General features: G+C 46.0%; 1 protein-coding gene across 1 annotated transcript in view; it reads right to left on the reverse strand.

Annotated features, from left to right (window-relative positions):
• Positions 1-615: 615 nt before the first annotated feature.
• The window catches only part of Rcsd1 (RCSD domain containing 1), a 53,901-nt gene continuing 27,535 nt past the window's right edge, over positions 616-26,981 (reverse strand). Inside the window, exons 2-7 of the mRNA XM_090340525.1 lie at positions 13,962-14,063; positions 11,672-11,761; positions 7,508-7,579; positions 4,172-4,375; positions 2,612-3,355; positions 616-1,329 (exon numbers count right to left, since the gene is read on the reverse strand). Of these exons, the coding sequence (XP_090196651.1) occupies positions 1,297-1,329; positions 2,612-3,355; positions 4,172-4,375; positions 7,508-7,579; positions 11,672-11,761; positions 13,962-14,063 (1,245 nt within the window). The 3' untranslated portion in view covers positions 616-1,296. The remainder of the gene's footprint in view (positions 1,330-2,611; positions 3,356-4,171; positions 4,376-7,507; positions 7,580-11,671; positions 11,762-13,961; positions 14,064-26,981) is intronic.

Raw genomic sequence — 26,981 nt, forward strand, 5'->3', positions numbered from 1 at the left:
AAACAGCATATTGACTCAAGAGTTACCTGAAGGATAGACTGAAGACCCAACTCACTTCTCCTGAGATCTGGGAAAGGTTCTGGACTTAATTCAGGAAATGCTTCCTAGAAAAGCTCAGAAGCTTTCACAAGGCACTCAAGGCTCCTTCCCACAAACATCTAATCTCTGCTCAAGGGCAACCCTCTGGAAGAGTCACATTCAGCCTTTCAGATTGACAAATGCCCTGTGAATCATGCTGATGTCCTGCTTCTCCAGAGAAGCTCAGGCCTGGGGCCCAGTGGGGTTAGGAGGAAGGCGGGCAAGGGAGATGAGCTGAGTGTCTCATCTCCCACAATAGTCATCAACAGAAAACAACAAGCTGGGAAAACTCCTAATAGCGCAATCGATTCTTGTTTTGCGTGTGTTTTAGTCAGAGGTTGGACTCAGAGGCTGGGCATTGTCTCTGAGCTTTTTCCAGTCAAGGCCGGAGCTCTTGAGCCATTACCTCCACTTCCTTCTTTTCTTTTCCTTTCTCTTCTCTTTCTTTTGTTCTTAGTTTCTTCTTCCTTCCTGTGTGCGTGTGCGTGTGTGTGTGTGTGTGTGTGTGTGTGTGTGTGTGTGTGTGTGTGCTCCCTGCCCGAGCTAGCTTTCAACAAAGATCCTCAGATCTCAGCCTCCTGAATAGTAAGGATTGCAGGTGTGATTCACTAGGACCTGGCTTAGACACATTAGTAATAATAATTAAAAAGGTTTCAATAATTCAAAAATTATCTCTTATAGTTCCGTGTTTCCAAAGTTGGTTGCCCAGTTCCCATTTGGAGTAAGCTAAAAACTGACTCTGAGGCCTTGATGCAATATAAAGTCTTCTCTGAAATAAAATTTCTATCTTCAGCAAGATAATTTTCTTTGGTTTTCATCCACTTAAAAGTAGTTGTTTTTTTTCCTTACATTTGAGAACCACAAACATTTTAGGACAATATAATAAAGGCTATAATTCTACACAGGCAACAACTGCCAGGGAGAGGCTGAGCAGTATCCATGTGGATTTGGCACCACAGTAAATGACTTTCAACAAGTTTTTCTTTTGTCGTTGTTAGTTTTTAAAATCAAGTCCATCAAATGACATCAACTCAAACGGATAAAAGTCTCTGTGTGATGAAGCACTGAGTATGGAGGCCAGGAGACAATCCACCCAGTATCCCACTCTGACTCTAGACACCCAGTATGTTCAGCTTCTGCAATGGCTTCATTTGCTGCTGCTGCCACTTCCAAAGAAACATCACAGGCAGCTTCATCAGTGGGGCACAGGAGCTCTTTTCACATTTTAGTATCCTCACCAGAAGTGTCATCCTGTGAACAGGAAGGATAAGGGTCCTTAGAAAGAGTAGGGAAATTCCTACTACTCAGTGATAGCCTTGGGGAGACTGAGATCTGCGGGTCATGATTCAAAGGCAGACTGGGCAGGAAATTCCATGAGACTTTTACCTACAATTAACCATCAGAAAATTGGAAGTAGTGCTGTGGCTCAACATGGTAGAGTGCTAGTCTTGAGCAAAAGAGCTCAGGAACAGCTCCCAGGCCTTGAGTTCAAGCCCCATGACTGAAAAGGAAAAAAAGTATGTTAGGCCCTGGTAGCTTACATTTGTAATCCTAGCTACTCAGGAAACTGAGAGTTCAGAGCCAGCCCAGGCAGCAAAGTCCAAGAGATTCTTATCTCCAGTTAAACACACACACACACACACACACACCCCACACACACCATCAGTGGAGTTGTTACTCAAGTGATAGAGCACTAGTCTTAAGCACATAGACCCAGGGTCCTTTGAGTTTTCAAGACAGGCTTAAGTGAGGAGGGTGAGAAATGGCCACATGCCCATCAGAAGGAGGCATGTTCCACATGTGTGAGAGAAGTGGGGGATGGAGGATGTTATCAAATAAAGGACATACTCATGGCTGGGGCCCAGCACAGAGGAAAGTCAAAGGAGATATGTCCAGCCCTACCCCAGGGACCTAGGAAGAAACTTTACATGGAACTGGGATCTTGTTTCCCTCCCTCCCTCCTTTCTTCTTCTTTTTTTTTTCTTTTGGTCAGTTGTGGGGCTTGAACTCAGAATGCGAGCATGGGTACTGTCCTTGAGCTTTTCTGCTCAAGATTAGTGCTCTTGAGCTACAGCTCCACTTCAGGTTTTTATGTGGTTAATTAGAGATAAGAGTCTCATGGACTTTCCTGACCAGGTTGGCTTCTAACTAGATATCCTCAGATTTTATCCTCTTGAGTAGTTAGGATTATAGGTATGAGCTACCAATACCTGTCTGCATTCAGAAGGTTTTAGAAAGTAGGCTCTAGTTTCACCTCAGGTTCTCAAAAGAAGCAAGCCCAGAGTCCTGCCATGCCACAATCCTTCAGGAACTGTTGGTACACTTCAATTACTGTGCCATGCCAAGACTCACTCACTTCACATACTCCCAGAGGCACTCCAGAACCCTGAGTCAGCAAGAGGCAGGATAGTTCCCTTGCCAACAGTGAGGCCTGTTTCAATGCAGTGGGCAAGAGGCTGGAGCCCTGCATCCTTGTTTCTGCACACTGAGGTGATTTATCTAGGGACTGAAGGGAACAGACCAGGCCACCTACCACGTGGACTGCTTGTGTACTCTGGAGCTCCTTGCTGGGCTCCAGTGGGACGTTTCCCGATATGGAGGTGCTGCAGCCTGTGTCCAGACCTTCCTGTTCATCTCGATTTCCCTTGCCTTGTTCCTCTTGCTCAGAAACATCGCTGTCTCCCTTTCCTCCAGGAGGATTCTGGAGCGTCTTTCCCCCTTCGGCTGTCTCCTCCAGCTTATTCGCATCTTGGATCTGCTCTCTGGGCCTGTCCTCATCATTTCCCACTTTCTTCACCTGCTCCTCGGTAGACTTTTCAGCCTCCAATTCTTCTCCAGCTGTTTTTTCTGCCATGGGGTTCCCATATCCATTCTCTGCCTGAGGGCTGGAGGTGTGGGGTGGCTCTAAGGACTCTTTCTGGGCTGGGCACTTGCTAGTATCTTCAGGATTCTGCCCCGTCTCCTCTTTCTGCTTAGTTTCTTCCAGGACTCCAGCTTTCTCTTGTTTCTCCAGCCTGCTCGATGTCCTCTTCAGAGGGGGCTTTCCTTCAGGCCCCAGGCTTCCACTAGCTCCCTCTCCCATGGACTCCTCGCTGGCTGAGGGAGACCCTGGGGCCTTACTCTTGGCTGTGAACACGTCATCCCCATTTTCTTCCCTGGCACCATTCTCCTGAGATGGCTCCGCAGACCTAAAATCTCCAAGTTCTCCACAGTCTGATTGAGACCTCCGGAATCGCCTAGAGGGAGGACGCCTTTTTATGGATCCTCGTGTCCGCACCTGAAGGAGTTGTTACGAGCAATTATATAAAGGCCGTTCAAACAATATGAAACATGAAAAAATGCATGTTTTTCTTTTCTTACGCCAATACTGGGGCTTGACCTCAGTGCCCAGGTATTGTCCCTTAGCTTTTTGCTCAAGGCTACTACTCTATCACTTGAGTCACAGCTTGGTTCCTTACTTTTTGCTGGTTAATTGGAGAGTCTCATGGACTTTACTACCCAGGCTGACTTTAAATTACAATTCTTAGATGTCAGCCACTGGAGTAGCTAGGATTACTGGTCTGAGTTACTGGTGCCTGGCTGCTGTGTGTGTTTTGCAGAAGGATCAGTTTTTGTTGTTCTTTAATGAGATAAGGTGTGATCTCTAATTAGACACTGGACTATTCACATCAAGCCAGAACAGGAGATACTGGAGAATCCAACCTGCTTGCTCTTCTGTGGAAGTCATGATTCAGAGTGCTAGCTTTCATTTCCAGCTTTTGATGTTACCTAGCCATGTAACTGGGATCCATTCTGAATTCCCCACCCATCTGTCTACAAAGGACAGAACACTGATTCCCCAAGCTTGCAGATTGGGTAGATGGCACCATGACAGAGGAAGCAGATGAGAGAGGTAAGCTAGGTGGAGGGGTGGAGTTAGTTCCAGAATCAAACACTTGCAAAGGCAAGAAGACAATTTATGACTGCAAAACCAATTCGGATTATAGTGCTAAATAGCTCTTCCTTCCTCCAGGACAACAAGAGGGAAAGAAAGTCAAAACTGTCCCGTCCCACATTTTCTTGGGCACACCACACTCTGGGCACCAGCATTTACCTTATTGTAACAGGGCAGATGAGTGCCTTCAGGAGGCTGGTCGAAGCTGACAGGCACCTCCTCTGCTTCTCCACACTGAGACTTCATGCCCGGGCTGCTGGGTGTGGAAGGGGGGCTATGAAATGGTGATACCATGGCCTTGAGTCCAGGACTCTTGGGTGAAGCTCCAGGCAGCAGAGCTGCTGGATCAAAGGTTAAATTGGCCTGTCAAGAAAAGGTGAGGGTTTTGGATTGGGATGGGAAGAGATGAGAGCTTCTACTTCCAGCCATTCAGACAGCAAGCACGGATGTGGAGTCAGTAAAAATGCCTGGAATAGTACCAACAGGTAGACAAACTGACTGAAATACAACTACCAGCTGCACCTGCAGTTCCCAGGCTCTTGGAGTAAATCCTCCCTCCCCCAATCATCTTCTGCTTAGGAGAGGCCTACTATTTGCCAAGCATAAAGAGTTGTCTTCTTCATACCCAGACTATATTCTCAGTTTAGAAACCTGGCTAAGCATCTGCGCCAAGATTGTCTGTGGAGGGATCCTGTGGGAGGGTCCTGAATCTCTCCTACCACCATCTAGTGGCAATCCTTCTCCTGCCCTTTTTATTTCCTTATCTCTGGCAGTTGTGTCTTCCAGACCCCTCTGTGCCAGCCAGATAGCAGTAAGAGCTCACAGAAAACAGATAGAATTCCATGTTTTCTCCATGCTGGCACACCTGACTTGAAATATTAAAACTTTCACTTAACAGCTGCAGCATGACCTCTAGCAAGCCCAGTGCTTTTGCTGAATCCCAGGTTCTTTATCTGCTCAAATTTCTTGGCTTGACTTTCAAAATTTTTCACAGCTGGTCTTGCTGCTGCTGGGCTGAGAGACAATACTCATATCCTTTCCTTCCCCATAACCCTTGACTTTACTCCTTCCCTCTCCCCCAATCAAGATAGCTGCCCTGGAGAACTCGTTCATTAGGACCTGCAGACTAGAAAGCATTATAGATGCTTAATAAGCTATTTAAACCAGGAACTGGTGGCCCATGGCTGTAATCCTAACTACTCAGGAGGCTGAGACCTGAGGGTCATGATTTGAGGTTGGCCAAACCTATGAGACTCTTATTTTTAATTAATCACCCAAAAGGTAAAACTGGTTCAAGCAGAAGAGAGCTAGCAATGAGTGAAAAAGTTGAGGGACAATGACCTAGTTCTGAGTACTGTCACAGAATAAAGAATATTTGAAATTAATTAATTTATTTATTTATTTTTGCCAGTCCTGGGCTTGAGCTCAGGGCCTGAGCACTGTCCTTGGACTTTCTCAAGGCTAGAATTCTACCACTTGAGCTTCAGCACCACTTCTGGCTTTTTTCTATGTATGTGGTACCGAGGAATCAAACCCGGGTCTTCATGCATGCTAGGCAAGCACTCTACCACTAGGCCAAACTCCCGGCCTGAAATTTATTTTTTTAACTGTGGTCTTAGGAGAGAATGAATACTACAGATAAAATGGAGTCATAAAAAGAATTAAATATATAAAATTCTAAAGTGAAGAAACAACACTATGAACCCAGGCTATGCCAAATAGCAGCATATAAGCATAGAAGGGCTGGGATTGTAGGGGTACTAGTCTGGCTCAGAGGACTTCATGGCAAAAGTGGCAGTACTTGGCACTCCAGGGGATCCTTTCCCCTCTAAATTTTTAGTTAGAAAATTCCCTCTGTATGACAAATTAAATGGATCTTGCAAGTTAGCATAAAAATTGAACTTGGAATGTAGGGAGTAAATAACTTATTCAATGGAATATTCAGAAGCCAGTTCAGCTGATGACACATATTTTAGTTGCTTTCCCCCATGGATTTCCAACCAAAAATGATTCCTAGGAGACTTGGCTGAACTGATATCTCCTGTACTGCTGCTGTAGTGGCTCCCCCTTTTCCCGTTCTCCTTTTCTCCTTCTTTGTCATGAGACACACTCTTCTTCTTTCTTAGAAAGGTTCTGACCTCACTAGGCAGCCCAGGCTGGCCTCAAATTCTTAATCTTCCTCCTGCCTCTGGCTTCCAAGTGATGGGATTAAGGTATGTGTATCACCACAGCTATCCCTATTGCTGGTATTACTAATGAGTTCAGCGATTACGTATCTCAACATCATTTTCAACTCACTATTTTCCTCAAAGGCTCCTTAAGGACCAGAAAGGAGAATGACACCAGGGCTTGTAGGAGACTAAGCGCTTGGGAAAAATAAGCATTTGCTTGAGGCCTGTGATGGGGTTGGAGGGGGCAGAGGTGGAGGTAGATCCTAGATTTTACCCCTCAGTTGGCTGCTGAGGGATGTCAGAGTTCTGGAGGGCCTTCTGAGAGATTCTGGAGGGCACCCAAGTCTCCTCCAGTGGAAGAAGGAGCACTGCTACTTCCTTTCATCAGGACCCTGGGGAATCAGGGTCTCAGACATGAACTAATTTCGGGGGCCATATTGTGGAGTCTACTCCACTCTCTGTAGGACAGGAACCAGAGATGTTTTCCTGAACCCCAAACCAGGCAGGAAATCAGATCTGGGGCTCAGTCTCTCACAATTACGAACTACACAGGTGTGGCTGTTTGTATTTCTTCCCCGGTCCATAGAGTGAATGAGCCCATTTCCCCAGGTCTAGATGGTGGTGCATAGTGCCAAGAGCCCTGCTCATTCTCCCTGGTGGTGGTGGGAGGCTGCAGGGAAAACAGGAACCCCTTCTGGCCCCGCCCAGATGCATCCTGGCCACACCTCTTCTGTGCTTCAACATAAGCTGGTCCCAGACCAGGACTACCTGGACTCATTCCTCTCCAAGCTTTTCTCAAAGCACTGGTGCATTTTCTCTTCTTGTTCTGACATTCTAGAGCAGCCGTTCTCCCCCTGAGGCACTTGTGAGAGATGAATTCCCCCTTTTACCCCTCCCAGATAACTCTCAGTGTCTGAAGTCATTGTCACGAGCTGTAGGGGAGGGCTACTGGTATCTAGTGGGTAGGACCAGGGATGCTGCTAAACACGATGCAGTGTACAAGACAGCTCCTTCACCTCCCAACTTCCCCACCTTCACAACGAAATTATCCACCCCAGTGATACTGGGATTGAGAGGCCCTGGGTTAGGTCAGCAGGTCTTGGTGCCTTACACACAGTTAAGGTCTCTGGCATGAGCTCCCCTGCGCATCTTTGTCATATGAGGAATGAAAACCTTGTCTCCCCACCAAGACTATGAGCTCAGGGGCAGCAGACAGCTCCATGGAGCTATGAGTTGCCAGCCCTGCCATGGGTGCAGATTCCCAGGGCTCTGGGCACACAGAGTGAGTGATAAGGCAGAATGCATGTTCCCTCTCACTACTTACCTGAAGCTTTTCGATCAGAGGAGAGCTCTTCACCTTCATTTTAGGAGGGTGGCTGGTGTTGGGGGATGATTTCTACAAAGTAAATGGATCAAAATAACCAAATGAGTGAATGAAGGAAAGGAAGATGGTCTCTGGCTGGAGCCTAGAGGCCACAGGTGGAAGGAAGAGAAATTGGTTTCAAATCCATCACTTAGTTTCTCTAATCCCTTTACTGCTGATGGCACAGCCTCTCCGGCCTTCCTCTCCACCCCATGGCACCACTAGCAAGCCCACTCCAATCCATGAGCTGAGAAGTCAGAGCAGACATCCGTTACACAGAAGACCAGGAGGGAAACTATGTCTTCAGGGAGTGAGGTCACCACCCTGTGACCTTCAACAATCAGAGGGGAGTCAACAGAGCGACTTTCACAGGCAATAATGACTGTTTTTTCTTTTAGTCACAAATAAGACAATAAATCACAGACGGAATAGAATTTCATAGAGATATCATTGAAAGGCCTCCAGTGAACGATGGTATTTTGGAAAATTCAACCAATGGTATTGTTTGTGAATTATCATTTCCCAAGGCATTCATAACATGAAATATCAATAAAATAAAGGTTTAGTCATTTTAATTTAGCAGATACATGTATGGAGTACCTATCCCATTCTAGACATTGTGCTGGTTACATAAAGGGGCATAGGATTAAGTCACTGCCCTCTAGAGGCTGATCTAGTTGCTATGGAAATGTACATGTGTGCTCTGTTTTTTACACTATTTTTGTGATGAATGTCTGTCAGGAATATTGCCTGCTCTGGGATCCTAAGTTTCTAAATGATTGACTCCTTGTTTGCATGAGAAAGATGACAAATGGCAATGATGATTTGATAATGTTGAAGAAAAGAAGACTTCCCTGTAGCTGGGCAGAGAAAGGCACACAAAGGACTTTTCCTGTAGTTTGAGACCAATATATATTACTGGCCCCTCTTTCCAGTGTGATATACTGACATCTTAGGGATATTCTGAGGTACTTGTTGAGTGAAATGATTCTATATGAGATGGAATGAGAGAGGGAGGGAAGGAAGGAGAAAGAGAGAGAGAGAGAGAGAGAGAGAGAGAGAGAGAGAGAGAGAGAGAGAGAGAGAGAGGAGGGAAGGAGGGAGGGAGAGAGAGAGGGGGGGGAGAGGGAGGGAGGGAGGCTTTCAAGTGATCTCCTTTTGATCCTTGTAAGAACCAACACCAAGCTTTAGAAGCGCAGTTAGTGGCTAGGACCCAGGAGACCCTAGCCCAATCGAATTCAATCAACCTTGGAAGATATTGTTTCAGAAATTGCAGTTACAATTTTGTTGACAAAGACCACTTCTTGTATAAACTCTTCTCCGACTGACCGCTGTGTTTTGCAGTAGAAATTCAATAAACACTACCACAGGACTATACTAGAGACCCAGCTGAGTGTCATAGAACCCTCTAACTGAAATGGCAAAGCAGAAAGAAAATCAGTACTGATGTAATTCCTGCAGTGAACACCAGGTGGCAGCTTTTCCTTACAATTTAACGAAGGCCTCCACACACCGTGTAGGCATCAGTACTCTGGCAGGTTGCACTGTAGGAGCATAAACAGCAGCAGCCTCCATCCACCTCAGCCAGCCAAAGCTCACACTCATTTTCATTTCTAAGTGAATTTCAAGGCAAAGGAAAGTCACTGATCCTTGGAGGCAGTGTCCTTCCTGTGGATGAGCAACTTGTCACTTCAGGTAAGACGTTCAGTCTAAAATCTACCCTCCTCCTGATCTAGCCCTGGGCCATTATATATCGCATGCCTTTAACTTCTGGATGCCATATCCCATGGATGGACCCTTAAGTTTATTTGTACAGAGCCACTGAAGCTGGCTAGTCTCATCATTAGCTTGATCTGTGCTAAAATACTCACTGTGTGTGTGTGTGTGTGTGTGTGTGTGTGTGTGTGTGTGTGTGTGTGTGTGTGTGTGTTGGTCCTGGAGCTTGAACCCATGGCTTTGGTACTGTCTCTGAGCTTTCCTGCTCAAGGCTAGTGCTCTAGCACTTCAGTCACAGCTCCACTTCCGGCTTTTTGGTGATTAATTGGACATGAGAGTCTCATAGATTTTCCTGCCTGGGCTGGCTTCAAATTGTAGTCCTCAGGTCTCAGCCTTGCAGGGGCCATTGGCACCCTGCTTTCATTCACTTTTGTTCCTATGAACAAAGCTTCCTTATCCAGCTTCATGTTCTGGTCAATGTTCTTGTTCTTATTTTACAAATAAGTCGCTATGGTACAGTGACTCTTTCTGGGACTACCTGGGCCTACCAGGGGATAGATTCAGATGACCATAGCCTCAGCCGGATATATACACAGAGATGCCCAACTCAGTAAGGTAATAAAGAAAAGCTAAAAGAGAAGTTGTTGGTACATGTTTGGTTATAGCATTGATTGGTGGAATGCTAATACTTGAAGAGACCTAACAACTTCAAGAGAACAAACAATGTTTCTTTCTTTTTTTTGCCAGCCCTGGGGCTTGAACTCAAGGTCTAAGCACTGCCCTTGGGCTTTCTCAAGGCTAATGCTCTACCACTTGAGCCACAGCACCACTTCTGGCTTTTTTTCTACGTACGTGGTACCAAGGAATTGAACTCAGGTCTTCGTGCATGCTAGGCAAGCACTCTACTACTAGGCCAAGCTCCTAGTTCTAAACAATGTTTCTTAAATTATACTCCTTAGGTTTCTCAGGGAGGGAAAATATTATTGCTGTACCCACTTTAGCAGGTACAAGAATGACTTGGTTGTGTGTGTGTGTGTGTGTGTGTGTGTGTGTGCACGCTCGCTCACTGTGTGTACGCGTACTCGCTGTGTACCCAGTGGTACTGGGACACAGGGCTGACACTCAAGGCTGGGATTCTACCACTTGAGCATATAGCTCTACATAGCCTTTTAGTGGTTAATTGGAGATAAGAAGATAAGCACATCACAGACTTTCTTGTCCAGGCTGGGGTCCAATACCATCTTCAGATCTCAGCCTCCTGAGTGTCTAAGATGACAGGCATGAGCCACTGGTGCCTGTCTTTGGCTGCTCCTTCCTTTTTTTTGGTTACTGGTTCGAGGCTTCAATTCGGGACCTGAATAGTATCCCCAAGGTTTTTGCTCAAAGCTAGTGCCCTCTTAGCCTTCTGGGTTTTGTTGTTGTTCATTTGTTTGTTTGTGTTTGTTTGTGTTTTGGTGGTTAACTGGAGGTAAGAATCTTGTGGACTTTCTTCGTTGGGCTCGCCACCAGAGCCAAATCGGTTTTGATGGGCTTGTGCTGACCAAAAACAAAAAAAGACTCGAAAAGCCATTCCCTGACTTCTGCTGTCTCACAATATAGACAGGGCTGCCCAAGTTCACACAGGATCTAGCCTGTATTGTCAGGATGCTGGTCCCAGAGAAGAAGGGCAGAGCGATGAGGTGGTTGGGGTGGGATTCAGGAAGCATTTTTGCCTTGCTTGCTTGGTTTTGGGGATTGACTTTCTACGAGGCTGGATGACAGGCAGGACTTGTGAATTCCTTTCTGCTATGACCACAGTGAAGGCTGAGGGATTGCTTGGAAAGGGCCTGGAGAAGCCATGCCAACAACTACAACTAGATAAATCGGGTTGGGTGAATATATGGGCTGAGAATCTATTACTGGCTATGATCTACGATACCAGAGCCTTTATTATGTTGGGAGCATTGGCTATTTATAGCTAAGGGCCACCAGGCCTCTTGTGCACTCTGGTTTTCCTCCAGTCACTGGTTTACTTCCAGTGAAAGAGAATAATCGTCAGCTGGTTTTGAGAGCATGGACGAGCTACAATAGTCTGCCACATCACAGTTCTGCTTGGTAACAGCATGATCCCTCTGTTCACGTGCCCTATCCACGTCCCATCCCAAGATCTTCTCTGTCAGACCTGGGAAGACAATGCACTTTTCCTGTCGCTTAAAAGCTGGTGTGATACTGATATCTGACCTGGTGCTGGATTACTCAGACTTGAACAACAGTCCTTAAACACATTACAAAGGAATCTCAGTAGGAGAAATTGGGGGGATTGGCGAGGGAGATAGATTGTAAAGTAAAAGACCCAGGAGGCATTAAGAAAAGAGACAGATTCATCGAGGGCAGGTAGCCAACGTCCTCTGTGCCCCAGAACACACTTACCTCCTCACCATTCTGGCCCAGCTCTACCTTGGGGGGGAACAGAGGGAGGGAGCAGGGCGGTTTCCTTCTTGTTGGTTTACTGGCAGGTGTCTAGAGGAAAGGTGACAGACGACACACAGAGAGAAAAAGAGAGACAGTGAATCAGGCCTTAGGGAGGAAGAGGAAGGAAAGGGAGATGGGTGGAAGGAATGGTTAGGGATGCATGGAGGAGAAAAGAATGGGGGGTGGGGGTCTTCAGGACCAGCGAATACTACATAAATGAACACCCTGTAACTATCTTACTTCTTTGAACTTCAGAATCTATTCCTCTTTGCTTTCCTGCACAACATTCTGGTTTGCTTGTTTGTGGGTTTGTTTTTGTGTGTGTGTGTTGTGTGTGTGTGTGTGTGTGTGTGTGTGTGTGTGTGTGTGTGTGTGTGCCAGTACTGGTGCTTGAACACAGAGCCTGGGCACTGTCTCTTAGCTTCTTTGCTCAAGGCTGGCACTCTATCACTTGAGTCATATCTCCTCCACTTTCAGCTTTTTGATGATGAATTGGAGAGGAAAATAAAAGAAACTCCTTTTGTACTTTCCTGTGAAAACTGGCTTTGAACCTCTGCCCTCAGTTCTGTCTTCTGAGTAGCTAGGATTATAGGCATGAGCCACTGGTATCAAGCACATCCTTTTTTTTTTTTTTGCCAGTACTGGGCTTGAACTCAGGGCCTGAGCACTGTCCTTGGACTTTCTCAAGGCTAGAGCTCTACCACTTGAGCCTCAGCACCACTTCCAGCTTTTTTCTATGTATGTGGTACCAAAGAATCGAACCCGGCTCTTAGTGCATGCTAGGCAAGCACTCTACCACTAGGCCAGACTTCAGCTCCCTCTCTTTTACTTGACCTTCATTGACCTGACTCTGAATCTCAAGATGACACATTCTGCCTTTTCAGCTTTCAGGCAGTTCTAGAACCATCTCCTTTGTGATTTAGACATTCTTATAATGTCTAGAATTCATGGACAGTATTTTATAAATTGAGAACACAAAAGCACAAAACAGTACACCTAACAAAACCTCAGCAACTGAATTCTCACTTGCTATCAGGGGCCAAGGCAGATCTCTCCTTCCTACCTTCAGTTCTCTCCTCTGATTTCTGATAAGTATCACACATTATATGGCCCAGAAAATCTAGCCCAAATCTCTCCAAAGTCAGATACTCCTTTCTATCCCTCCTCTTCAGCAGGATGATTCCAGAATCCCCAGGTCTTGGTCTCTTCCTTCTGATTCCTAGTCTCCTACTGGATTAGGTCTCCGTTCAAGTCCTTCTCAAGAAGTCACAGTTCAGGGTCTGTCTAGCTGCCTTGCTGGTAGCACAAGGAGGCAAAGAGGTGTCATTACCAGTCCTGGCCTGGCACTGCTGGACATGATATCTAAGTCTGTGGAGGATCAAGATAAAAATGAACCCACAGCCGGGCACAGTGGCTCATGCCTATAATCCTAGTTACTCAAGAGGCTGAGATCTGAGCGTTGAGGTTCAAAGCCAGCCCAGGAACTAAAGTCCATGAGACTCTTATCTCCAATTAATCACTCAAAAAGCAGAGGTGGTACTATGGCTCCAGGGGCAGGTGGTAGCCTTGAGCTGAAGAGCTCAGGGACATTGCCCAGGCCCAGAATCCAAGCCCACAACTGACAAAAAAAAAGATGAGCCTACAATACCCTCTCTGCTTCTTTCTTCTCTCTTTCTTCCCTTCTCTCTCTGTCTTTCCCCTCTCTCCTCTCTCTCTCTCTCTCTGTCTCTCTCTCTCTCTGTCTCTGTCTCTCTCTCTCTCTCTCTCTCTCTCTCTCTCTCTCTCTCTCTCTCTCTCCTCCCTTCTCTCTCTCTGTCTCTCCCCTCTCCCCTCTCTCTCTCTTTCTCTTTCTCTCTCTCTCTCTCTCTCTGTCTCTCTCTCTCTCTGTCTCTCTCTCTCTCTTTCTCTCTCTCTCCCCCTTTCTCTCTCTCTTTAATGATGATAACTGAGGTTGGAACTCAGGATCTCAGTCTTGCTAGACTAGACAGGTGCTCTACCACACAGCCACACTCTATCATCTAAGCCTTGCAGCTTTCTTTCTAGCCCATGTCTCCTCCCTTCTCATAAGGCTTCTGTAGGGCATACAGTGGTGGTGGCACATTCCTTGCATTCAGAGGGACCCTCTCTGGCTTTTCTTCCTAATTTGGTAGTTGCCAGGCTTTGTCCCTCCCTCTCCTTTGAGCTGGACCAGGCTTTCCCCCTCCTCCAGCCCTCTCCCTGGAAGGATGCTTCTAACCTTCACACTCACCTCCTTGGCGGCAGCAGCCTGTTCTCGAAACCGGCCAGCTAGCTGGGCCACAGATGGTGGGGTTGAACTGTCCACGCTGCTCTTGGTCTCTGTGGTTCTCTCCTGGCAAAGCAAGAAGAGGCAAAAATGAATGAACAAAAGCTACACATGGCTCTTCAAATGTTGGTACAGGGTGTCATGAAAGGTACTGGTTTTGTGGACACAAGTCAGAATATCGTGACATTGAGGCAGGTTAGCAGTATTTTGCAAGTAGCTCTAGGACTGAAGAATTGTGACAAACATTCAGTCAGCCACATTTACTACATATCTACCCTGAATGTGCCTCAGGGAAGAAATAAACCATGTCCTGTCCTAGAGGAGGGCCTGAGGATTTAGAGACAGCCCACCGGTTCTCATTGCTGCTAAGACTTACCACGAAAGGACTGTTGCTGGTGACAGTGGGAGAACCTCCCCTTTGTTCAGTGACTTCAAAAGATGGGGGCTGGCAGGGCACTGGGGACCTGGTTAGTCATCAGTTTACTGTCCTGCTTCAAGCCAAGATGCACCCCAAGATACTGTCCATCCCTATGTGCTGTGTGTTACCAAGACACACCAGTGACAGTGGAAGTTGCTTCACATGGTCCATGAAACTACCTGCTTTCATTTATTTATTTGTTTGTTTGTTTTGTGCCAGGTCTGGGGCTTGAACTCAGGGCCTAAGTGCTGCCCTTGGGCTTTCTCAAGGCTAGAGCTCTACCACTTGAGCCTCAGCACCACTTCTGGCTTTTTCTATGTATGTGGTACTGAGGAATCAAACCCAGGTCTTTGTGCATGCTAGACAAGCACTCTACCACTAGGCCAAACTCCAGCCCCTGCTTTCATTTATTTTGACACAGGATCTTGCTATATGGCCCAAACTGGACTTTAATTCATGCATTCTGCCTCTAAGAGTGCAGGGATTACAGGGATAAACCACCATGCTCAACTCCTCCTGATGTTCAATCTTCCTTCCCTTCCTTCCTTCCTTCCTTCCTTCCTTCCTTCCTTCCTTCCTTCCTTCTTTCCTTTCTTTCTTTTATAGGTATAGCCTTAGCGGCATTAAATTTTTGCTTTATTATTATTTTTTGTCACTATGTCCACAGAGTTTCTCTCCCATGTCCCTCCCTCACATCTAACCTGAAACTCAGAGGACTATGTGTAGGTCTTATAAGACAGGCAGACCCCCCTTCATTAGGAAATGTGTATCCTGCTCCCCACACTTGCGCACACACACACACACACACACACACACACACACTTTTATGACCTTTTATTTTGTGCTACAGGTGTCTCTAAGCTTTCTGATATGTCCCCTTACCAAGTCCCTGGGAGTAAAGGTAAGTACACAGGGTCAGTTTGGGGTAGAGGATTTTGTGTAGAGGTGGGAATAAAAAGCCGGCAGTGTGTGTGTGTGTGTGTGTGTGTGTGTGTGTGTGTGTGTGCGCATAGGGGAGTGCTAGAAACTTCTGTGAATGGCTGATGGGGCAGCGGTGGGGGTTCAAAGGCAGGTGGGTACTTTGTTCTTTCACCTTTCACAATGGAAGTCCATTCCTACATTAGCACAAACACCCAGGCTATTCCTTTGCCAGGTTTTGCTTTTGTTTTTGTTTTTTTTTTGCCAGTTCTAGAGCTTGAACTCAAGGCCTGAGCACTGTCCTTGGGTTTTCCTCAAGGCTAGAGCTCTACCACTTGAGCCATAAGCATCACCTCTGGCTTTTTCTATGTATGTGGTACTTAGGAATCGAACCCTCGTCTTGATGTGTGCTAGGCAAGCACCCTACCACTAGGCCAAACTCCTCGGCCCCCACTCAGGCTATTCCTACAAAAGGACACAAAAGCAGCCCCCTCTCCTGAAGTGCCTGATAGTGCTTGGAAAAGGCAAGAGCCAGACACCCCATTGCCTCCCAGGGGTGAGGTTCTTAGAACTTACACCTGTTTGATCTGCACAGGGCTTCATCAGCTGTGTCCAGAGACCAGCACCTTGTCTTCCTGGAAGCTTGGGGAGGGCCTGGGCAGAGTGTGGTGAATTGAGCTGTTTTGGGCAAAGCCACAAGCCTGATCAGTTTGTCCTTCTTTCTAGTTTCCTGCCCCACAACAGATCGGTGTCTGTCCATTGCTATTTATTGCTGGGGTCCCGCTGAGCTTGCACTCTACCTCGGCTTCCCCGGGCACCCATTGCTGCGAGTGTAGCAAGACATTCCAGTTAAAAATAGATCAGTATAGGGAATTAAAAAAACACCTCCTGAACTTCCTTGTCTCAAAACTGGACTGGGCAAGGGGCTGCGTAGTGGCAGAACTATGAAGCTTCTGGAAGTGTTTAGGGTTTGCAAATGGGGTTAAAAGAAAGATTATAATATATCTGGGATTGTTTTCCTGGAGTCTAGGAAATGAGTTTGCTTTAGACCGTCCAAAAATTCCAGATCTGTGTAAACCTGGTAACTCTACTCATCACCAACACCTTTTGCAGACATTTCCCATTCCATGTTTTGGAACAGTTAGCTTCTTAGTGCTGGTTGTATGCTGGGCATATTCAAGGCCAGAGAGGGTAACTTATAGTCACAGAGGAGAAGCTAAAATAAGGAGGAGACCCTAACATCTGGTAACCCAGAAATGGATACCAGTGCAGTGGTCTAACTTGTGAGCATACTTAGAAAACTAAGTGCTAGGTAAATCTTGAAATGTGTATTAGCCATTGAGTACACAGGTGCCAGGAGCAGAAGAAAGCATGGTTTTGAAATGCACAGGGACTAGAGGTCATTCTCTGCAAGGCTTACAGTTCTGGCCAGCTACCTCTGTGAGCCTCCTCTAGTGGGCCTAATACCACTCTAGCTCAGTCCAGGCCACTGGCTCTCTGTTAGCCCCCATGCTGTCCTGGTAAGGTCACAATCTCACCTGAACTATGTTCTTAGTTCTGAGAAGGGCTTCCATGTCTTCACTTACTCACAAGCTTTCCTGAGATCACCCAGGTTCCTCAGTATTAATTGTTTTTTTTGCTGGTTTATAAATACTTAGTACACTGCCAGTACTAGTGGCTCATGCCTGGAATCATAGCTTCTCAGGAGGCTGAGGATGAGAATCATGGTTCAAAATCACCAGAGGCAGAAAAGTCTATGAGACTCCTATCCCTTATCTCCAGTTGACCAACAAATAGCCAGAAGTAAAGCTATGGATCAAGTGGTAGAGCACCAGCCTTGAATGAAAATGCCAAGTAAGAACCCAAGACTGAATTTTAAGCCCCAGTCCCAACACACACACACACACACACACACACACACACACACACACACACAAACTTTGCAGAGGCCTGGAATGTAAAATGATCTCAATGAAGGCGAATTCCTTCCCTGTCCTCTCCCCCCCTCACCCCCCTACCCCCGCCTAGTCTGTAATTTCTGGAGCTTGAGCACCTGTCCCAAGGCATTGGTCCCCACCCACCCAGTGGACCAAACCCATTTGTACCTCACCTCCCACCCCAGCATCCACTCTCTGAGTCTTGCTACTGTCTTGACCTCAGTTTGTTCTTTCTTCCTGGACGAGTTTCCACGTATCTGCCTTCCAGAATCAGTGTCCACCATCCTGCTTTATCCATACTTGTCTTCACAGCTTTTTGACCTCCAGTCCATCTTCCTGTATCCAAACTTTACTTACCAAGCCCTCCCAGATACCATGTCAGCCTAGTTGTGTCAGATAGTTGGGAAATCAGACTTGTGTTTGATTTAGCCAGCACTCAGAGAAAAAAAAAATCACCTCTTGTGTTTTCTTTCCATGTCTGTGGGACTTTCTGTTGATAATCAGGAAGCCCCGTGGACACCTTGGAACTTCCCCCCACACGGCTGCAATGTTGCATAAACATAATTTGAGTGCTGGACAACCATCCATCCACATAGTACAACCTTTGTGTGTCAACCGGAGGGAGACCCTGCCTGTCCACCTCTCTCTGCCCTGCTTCTCCACCGGGTAGTTTCTACAGCACAGTAGTGGTGTAGTTTAGTGAAACAGGGTAGATTCTGAAAGGATCCTAAGACATCTGAAGGCTGTAAGGATTTTGAAGTGTTCACCACCTTTCGAAATGATTTATGGTCACTTCCAAAGTGCTTAACCAACACTTCAGAAGGATTATCATGGAGCTTGTTGGGATGTTGCCTTATCCTTCGTGCGCTCTCCTCCTCCCCAGCTATGCCGTCCATCTCAGCGGTGGCCACTGCTGTCACAGAATGATGGAGAGGTTGCTGGACTAGACAAGGCAAGTGTATTTATCCACTTCCTCAGTGAGAGGTGCTGTCTGGATGCTCTGGCACGTTCATTCCAATTCTCCCCACTTCTAGAAGCAAGACAGGCTAGAGCTTGCTATGCAGGTTAATCAGTACCAGCATGAGAACTGTCTGGGCTCAGAGTTGCTAGCTCTTCACACCAATATGTCACACCAAGTCTATTCCTCTACTAGAGGATGAGTTTCAAACACTTTGGGTCAACATTTGCCATCCTATGTTCTGGGGCATAACAGTGAGCAAGATGTAGTTCTAGTCCTTCCAGAGTTGCTAGTCTAGTGATTGAAGCTAACAATACATCCATCCATGATATACCAAGAACACTTCGTTAAATGTTATGAAGAAGATAAAATTGAATACTTTTCTTATGGGAAGATGTGTCTGAGGTTGACTTTTAGCTGGAGAAAGGATAGGTAAAATGTACTGAGCAAAAGCCCAGATAGGCACTGAGGTTGAGGGAGAGAGAAAAGAGAAGTGTGGCAGGGACAAGCTGAGTATCAGAGGAGGCAGAGTGATAAAAGACAAGAGAGGATCCTTGGCCAGCCCCACCCACCCCACCCCACAACTCCTCTTTGAGGCACACAACTTGGAGCGAATGGGACAGCATTTGGAGGGTTCAAGGTAATGTGACCTGAGTAGCATATCAAGAAGCTAGGTGTAGACAGGAAAGAGAATGGGAGGATGGTGTGGTCTGTGGTCCAGCTGAGAGATGACGATGGAGTGGACCAAATTTGTCCCAAGGAGGTGGTGAGAAAGGATTTGGTGGCAACAGTGATAGAGCAGGTGTAAGAGTGAGGGAGAGAGGAGAACACTAGAAACCGGGATGTCTGAAGTATTTTCTGCTGGGTAGGGGAGGTACTGTGGCTTGAACACGGGGCCTCTTGCTTAGCTTTTTTGGTTTAAGGTTGGCATTCTATTAGTTGAGCCACACCTCCACTTGTGGCTTTTGTTAGTTTTTGGTTTTGTTTTGTTTTTGTTTTTGTTTTTGTTTTTTGATTGGCCATGGGGCTTGAACTCAGGCCTGGGCGGTTTTTCACTGAAGGCTAGTGCTCTACAACTTTGAGCCACAGCACCATTTCCTGTTTTCTGGTGGTTAATTTGAGATAAGACTCTCCTGGACTTTTCTGTCTTTGTATCAAAATCCTCCTGAGTAGCTAGGATTACAGGGGTAAACCACTGGTGCCTGGAAGCTCTTGCTAGTTAATTGGAGATAAAAGTCTCATGGTATTTTTCTGCCCAGGTTGGCTTCAAACCTGAGTCCTCAGATCTCGGCCTCTTGAGTGGTAGGATTAAGGTGTGAGCCACCAGCATCTGGCTGGTCATAGAAATCTAAAATGTATCTTAGACACCTGAGAAGAGAGAGAGAGGGTGGGGGAGGGAGTAGAAATTGAAGATAGGTCAAGAATGGAGAGTGAAGGAGGCTTCAGGCTGGTAATGAAATGGAGACTCCGTAGGTAGAGATGATAGTTGAAGTCACAGGGCTGGATTGGATCTGAATATAGAGCCCAACGGAGGAAAGCCAGAGCTTCATTCTTCAGCACACTCTCTCCTTATCACCGATCTGGCTTTCACCACAAAGGGAAAGTACTGGCCCTGTTGCCAGGGGAGAAGTTGTTTTTTTTTTTTTTTACTCTCCAGGGAGTTTCCCAGACATCTGGATGTGGACTGCAGACCTGCTAGGCCAGCACTAGATGGATTCCTGGCTCAAGTGGTAGAGGGTGAAGAATCCTGAATGCTGCATAGAATCCTGCGCCTCCCACCCCTGCTGGATGGTTGATGAGTCACCCTTTCTTCAGCATTTCTGGATACCACCAGTACATTGTGCTAACCCTGATGATCCTCAAGCTATGAGCAGCATTTTGAGAGGTGGGATGGGAAGAAGAGAATCAGCAGTAGAGATGTAGACAACAACCAAAACAAAAGTTAGGGTAGAGGAATAAAAATGGAGGCAAATATATCACACAAGTATAAGAAGTCCACAATACCTCTTACCTATCCACTTGTAGGCTTAAATGATCTGAACACGGCAGAGCCCTGGCTTCTGCACTCTTTCCCAGGGAAAACTCGCAGAGGTACTCTACTCATTAGAGGACACATAATCACTGACCCGAGAGTGGCTTTCATTTGGGAATCCAGGGAAGGGCCTCCCATTTTTTTCTCAGGATTTTGTGTTGCACTTTTGATGGACAGGGGTTAGCCATGCTCAGGTCATGGGACTTAGAGCCAGTGTAGGAAGGACAAGCAGGTGTAGTGGGGTGCAGGCAGAGATATTGTCCAGAGAACAGCGATGGATTATGGGAGAAGAAAATATTCATCCTGATGGCTTGTCAAGTCATAAAGTGAGTCATGGATACCCAAACCAGTACTCCAAACCTGTGTTCAATCGAAGCAGCTGGATCAAAATAGGAAGACTATGTCCATGAAACATGGACTATGAAACATTATCTAACCATGCAGTGAAATAATATTTAACTATAGAAAGGAACAGAGGTTTGATACGGGTTAAACATAGGTAAACTTTAAAAAATAAAAGGACATTATGCTAAATAAAAGAAGACAGCCCCCAAAGATGTCTCATTATTTGATTTCATTTCTTTCCCTGGCCAGACAGGAAAGTCTTTTTTTTTTTTTTGCCAGTCCTGGGCTTAATTAAGCTCAGGGCCTGAGCACTGTCCTTGGATTTTTCTCAAGGCTAGAGCTCTACCACTTGAGCCTTAGCACCACTTCTGGCTTTTTTCTAAGTATGTGGTACTGAGGAATCGAGCCCAGGTCTTTGTGCATGCTAGGCATGCACTCTACCAGTAGGCCAAACTCCTGGTCAGGCAAGTCTATTTTTTAAAAAAGTAAGATTGTCGTTGCCTGCAGGAGACAGGAAGACAGGCAGTGGGGCAATTGCTAAACGTATAAGGTCTCTTTTTTTTCAGGTGATAAAAAAGCTCTAAAATTTACTGTGATGGTGATTGCATGTATCTGTGGATATGGTTAAAAAAAGACATTTAATTATATCTTAAATAGGTGAATTGTATAATACAGAAATTGTATTTTAATAAGATGTTTATTTAAGAAGATAGCAAGCCTCTTAATTCAGTCTAAAGGATCAATGATTGGTTTTTGGGCAGAGAGGGCCCATGAGAGGAATTTGACTTTGTTTCCCTCCCTCATCTCCAGCATCCTACATCCCTAGGCTAACCCTCTTCCTGTCCCCAGCATGCCTTGTTCTGTAGGTACATCTGAAGAGTCTCTTTCCATCGACCGTTAGAGGCCTATTTATGAAGTCAGGGGCCTTCTAGGTATCCATCATCTCCCTGCAATGGCGGTCATATGGAAGAGGGAGGGAGTAAAGGAGGGGACAAGAAGAAGGGGAGCAAGAAGAAGGGGAGACATGGAGTTTAGGGACAGGGTGAAATGCATAGCGGAGTGCTTAACTTGGCCAAGGGCATCCTGGATAGTTTCCAGACCAGCCACTTTGAAGTTCAGAGGGAGTGGGCACTCCAGGTAGGAATCAGAAGTGTGTAGCCTTCAAGGCATGCCAGGGGAGACAAAGGAGCTCCTAAGCCTGGTTCAGTTCATGGCATGCAAGCAAGAGTGGCAAGATGAGTCTGGAAAGGGAAATAGGCCAGAGTGTGAAGAGTCTTTTAAGTCAAGTTTAGTCTAGCAGCCCTCAAAGTCACTGGAGGACAGATGTATATACGTGGGTGGGTATGTAAGCACCTGTCCTAGGGTTGGAACACACAGGGCCTGAACCCTATCCCTGAGTGGTGTGTGTGTGTGTGTGTGTGTGTGTGTGTGTGTGTGTATGTGCACATGCTTATCCTGGGGCTTGAACTTGGCTTGGATGCTGTCTCTGAGCATTTTGGCTCAAGGCTAGCATTCAACCACTTGAGCCATAGCCCCACTTTCAGCTTTTAAGAGATTAATTGGAGATGAGATTCTGACAGAACTTTCCTGTCCCTGCTAGCTTTGAACCATGATTCTCAGATTACAGCCATTGTAGGACTTTAAGGAAAAGAAGAAAGCCATCAGATTATTTTGCAAAATTCTTTTGACTGTGCTGTGAGAAATGGATGGGTTGAGAGAGGGAGTGGTGCTTCAAGAAGCAAGGAGACCAGTTGCCACTGGAGGCCATTGTCATGGTCTCCTACTTCTTACACTACTTCCTACAGAGGGCAGATCTGCTCAGGCGGCTGAGCTTCTGCTAAGAGGGCATCCGCCTGGGCATTGGGACTCATGAAACCTAGGCTTGAATCTTAGCTTGTATTCCAGGGTGATGGCAGAGCCTGCAGAATGACTGGGAGTGAAGGCTGCAAAGGAGATAGAGAAGGTATTGAAATGAGAAGACAGACAAGCAGCTTCTCAGGGGTTATGCATGGTCCTTTTCTCCTCACAGCAAAAGGTGTGCAGAGGCAGAGGAGTCAGCCTTTATTGGTCTGGCAGCTTCTGGGCAGCTGCTTAGCTGCTGCTGTTGCTTTTAGGACAAAGGCAAAGAGTGGGAAAGAGGTGGCTCTTCCAAGGTGGCCTGGTGTGACTTGGAGGGCCAACAAGCAAATGTACAAACACACAAATTCATCCACATGGGCTCCAGAGCATATTCAGAAACTCCTGTCCTGTTGGTTAGTCTCTTAACCAGAACGATGTCACCGAGAGCCCCTCACCTGTGTGCACCTCACCTGGGTACCTGGAATCCTAGAGTATGCTGCAGCTACCTGGAGGCCCTCCGAAATACCTTTTGCTGAAGACTACCCCCCCACAAGAGTCAACTGTCACAAGTGTGTGTGTGTGTGTGTGTGTGTGTGTGTGTGTCATTCTGTGACATTTGTCCTTCAGGCAGTAGAAGAAGGTGGAGACCTGCCTTCTAAGATTAGAACAAGCTTCCCAGGCTGGGCCTGCCTCCCATCAGCTGCTGCCTCTCTTATTACAATGTCAGGCTTCCAGCTCCTTGCAGGCTAGGCTAGCACAGCTCTAGAGCTCTGGGGCTGTGCTGGCCTACCCCTTCAGGATGCTCTGTGGTTGGGGGTACTTCAAACAGGGTGTAGTGCTGAGCCTTGAAGCAGTGAGCTTCCCTGCAGGACAAATCATAGTTAATAACTGTGCAAGGCCCTGAGTATCTGCTATCTGCTTCACCATTTATAGGCATGGTGCCACTTGATTTATATGACATAATCCAAGGAAGAAGTAACTGTTCGCCTTGCTATGTTAAGGAAACTAAGGCACAGGGATATTAAGAGGCTTTCTTCAAAGTTGCCCATATTGAATGGTGACAGGAGTTTTCTCTGGAGTCACTCTGGAATATTTGCTTGGAACTCTTGAATCTGTTGATTCAAGAATATGAATAGTTTCATATAAACTGTAAAGGGGAGATGGGCTGGAAGTAACAGGTCAGGAAGGCGTGTCTGAACTCAGGGCTTGTTCTACAGAGAGCAATAAGCCTTCACTCAGGTTATAAAGGCTATTGTAAGCAGGAAGCTAGGTAACAAAACACCACTTCCACTTTAACCAATCCATTTACATTGATGGCTTCGCAGAGAATGGCTGCTTGACCAAGTCATTTATTATTATCAGACCACAATCTCTTAGAAATGTCAAATGGGGGGGCAGGTAGCTTAGTAGTAGAGTGCTCGCCTAGCATGCACAGAGCCCTGAGTTTGATTCCTTGGTACCACATACTCAGAAAAAGCTGAAAGTGGGGCTGTGGCTCAAGTGGTAGGGAGATAGCCTCGAGCAAAAAAGTGTCCAAGGACAGTGCCCAGGCCCTGAGTTCAAGCCCCAGGACTGGTGGAAAAAAAAAAGAAAAGAAATTCCAAACGAGAAGCCTTACATGTCAAGGCTTTTCCAATGTTTGAAGCCATCACCATTAGATCATTAATGAATGTGAAGAAAATATCCATATGTATCATTTACTTTATTGGTCCTGGTTTGTACTTGGAATGAATACATGTACAAGTGTCTAATTTGGAGGGAGAAGAAGAAAAATAAGTGGATTCAGAATAACATTAGTAGGACAAAAGCTCAAAAGTTACCAAAACTCACAAATCATTTGACCAACATTAGCAAAACGATGCAAGAGCCTGTCTGTGCAGAGAACACAACCAGCTTCCACTGTGCTCTCAGCCCAGCCCTCAGCACTTGTGGCAAACCTTGTGGAAGCTCTCTTTCCCCATCCTCCACTGCCCTGTCCAGCTAGAGTTATCTCTCTCTCTCTCTTCTTGTTTTCTCACATCTTACATTCATTCATTCATTCTTGCTAAACATCATTTCCTATGTCAGGTACAATGAAACAGATCCTTTCATAAGGGAGGTTATAGCCTACCAGGGGAGATACATATTCAACAACTGTCACTAATTAATGAGAGTTTATTATTCATTATGGCCAACAATGCTGAAGAGGGAAAGGACTAGGCAGGCATGTATGAAGGGAATCTGATCCAAGGCTGTGACATTTAAACAGAGATAGCAGAAGTGATCCATTGTGTGTGTGTGTGTGTGTGTGTGTGTGTGTGTGTGTGTGTGTGTGTGTGTGTGTGTGTCTACACGGGGGTTTGGATGTGGCCCAGGGCATTCAAAATAGAGTTTACACAAAGTCATGTGCAAGAGAGGAAGTGTTTGAGGAAATAGAAGAAGGGAGGCGTTGTGGCTGGAGCCTAGAGAGCTTTTATAGTCTTGTAAGTTTTTCTTTCTTTTGGGAGCCAGTACTGGGGCTTGAACTTAAGGCTTTGGTACTGTCTCTTAGCTTTTTTTTTCTCAAGGCTGATGGTCTTCCACTTGACCATAGTTCCACTTCTGGCTTTTTGGTGGTTACTTGGAGATAAAGAGTCTCATGGACTTTCCTGCCTGGAGTTGGATTTGACCCATAATCTTCAGATCGCAGCTTCCTGAGTAGCTAGGATTACAGGAATGAGCTACTGTCACCCAGCTAGTTTTGCAAGGTTTTTATCCTGCAGTGAAGTGAACTCTGGGCACAGAGATCATGCAGGGTTAATGTCTCTGCCTCCCTAGTCACAGCAGGTACTCAATAAATGCCTGAAAATAAAGAACTGAACAATTGGATGATGCCTCAATGAACCAACACTACTGTGAAGACCTGCTATAGTTCAAGACCTTGACATGAAAATGGAGCCAGCATGGCTGTAAGCATGCTGGCTTGCATATTTTCATTAAAATTTAGTGGCCGCTCTAAAGTCACTGGAAGTGACCTCAAGTTACTACTTAAGGACAAAGTGAGAATTTCCCCTGCCAACTCATTACTTAATAATCCACGTTTGTGTCTGTACTTGTGAAGAAATCCACTGTAATTTCATATCCCCATTTCTGGGTATCTATCATTCTCTTTTTTAAATAATCATCTACCTGATGACATAAAAAGCTACGAAAACTGATTTTTTTTTCTTTATCTAAAATGGTTGAATATTTTGTGAGCTGCTGGATCTATTTCAACAAGGATCAAACAGGGACAGGAAGGTATGCATCCCTTATTATGGTATAAGTGGTATCTGCCCTGGGATTTGATGTCTACATTCCTGGTCTTGTCTGAGGGATCGCCCTCACCAGGGGAGGTTTCATGTATCTGGGTCCCCTCAAGCCTCTTCCTTCCTTTTCTTTCTATATCACTGTGAAGAAAACTAAGGTGGGTGGGGGGGTTGGATTATTTTATATGGCTTAAAATCAAGATAGACAACCTGATTAAAAGCTTAGATAGAATCAGAACAAACTCTCAAGAAATTCAAGAAGGCTGGGGAAATAGAGCCTTCCTCGCTTACCTGAAAGAAAAGAATCCTCTCCCCTAATCCCCAAAGCTGCTGGGAATGAGCCCTCCTCTTCCCAATCCCAGAATAACATGAACAATCCTACAGGACTCTCGTACTGCAACCAGCTGGGATCAGTCATTTCCTGGGAAAGAAGAGTTTCAGGGAAGTAGGATGACTTGACTCTAAGAGCCTAGGAGGATTCTGGGAGCAATTAAAGAAGAAAAGTGGGGTAAGACACTAGTCAGGAAAAACAAAGATGGTCAAGGCAAAAGGGAGAATCATTGTAAAGGGGAAAAGTAAAGGAGGGGCACAAGGAAGTAAAGTGGGGGCAGCTTGGATTTCTATATCCCTCCCCACCCCCTTGCAGCTGCCTCACTGGGGAAAGAATAACCTCTCTCTCCCCACCTCTTTCTCTCTCTCACTTTCTTTCTCAATCTGAGAAGGCACACAAAGAAAGCATAAGGATATTGCTTTCTTTCATAGTATTTCTCGGCAGTATGTTACTGCATATGGCCCAGGGCGTGTGCTCAGCCCTGGGCTAGCTTGAGAGTTTGGTCCAGAAGCTGCACGACTTTATGCTAGGAAGCAGAGATTATGAGATTTAGCATGTGTGCTCAGGGAAGCACATGGGGTCCTATAGAAGGGGCTTTGCATGGCTCCTGGTGGGAGACTGACCCTTGGAAGGAACCCAGCTGTCAGCGGAGGTTCACAGACAAGGTTGCCTGGCAGGCCAATCTACTTCTCACAGGAACTCCCCAAATGGTCCTATCTAAGACGCAAATAAACCAAGCTGCGTTGCTCCACACCCATTAGCATCTGTACCCTGTCCATTAAATGTAAAGATCTCTCATTCAGCATGAGCTAATCTGCTCTTAGGTAGATGTATGGGCAAATGACTGACACATGGATGATATACATATATATTTATAATTTTATTAATTATTATTATGTTGTGTGCTAGTACTAGGGCTTGAACTCAAGGCCTAGACTGT

The sequence above is a fragment of the Megascapheus bottae genome, chromosome 10 (assembly GCF_031878675.1).
Source record: "Megascapheus bottae isolate mThoBot1 chromosome 10, mThoBot2.hap1, whole genome shotgun sequence".
NCBI classification, from domain to species: Eukaryota; Metazoa; Chordata; class Mammalia; order Rodentia; family Geomyidae; genus Megascapheus; species Megascapheus bottae.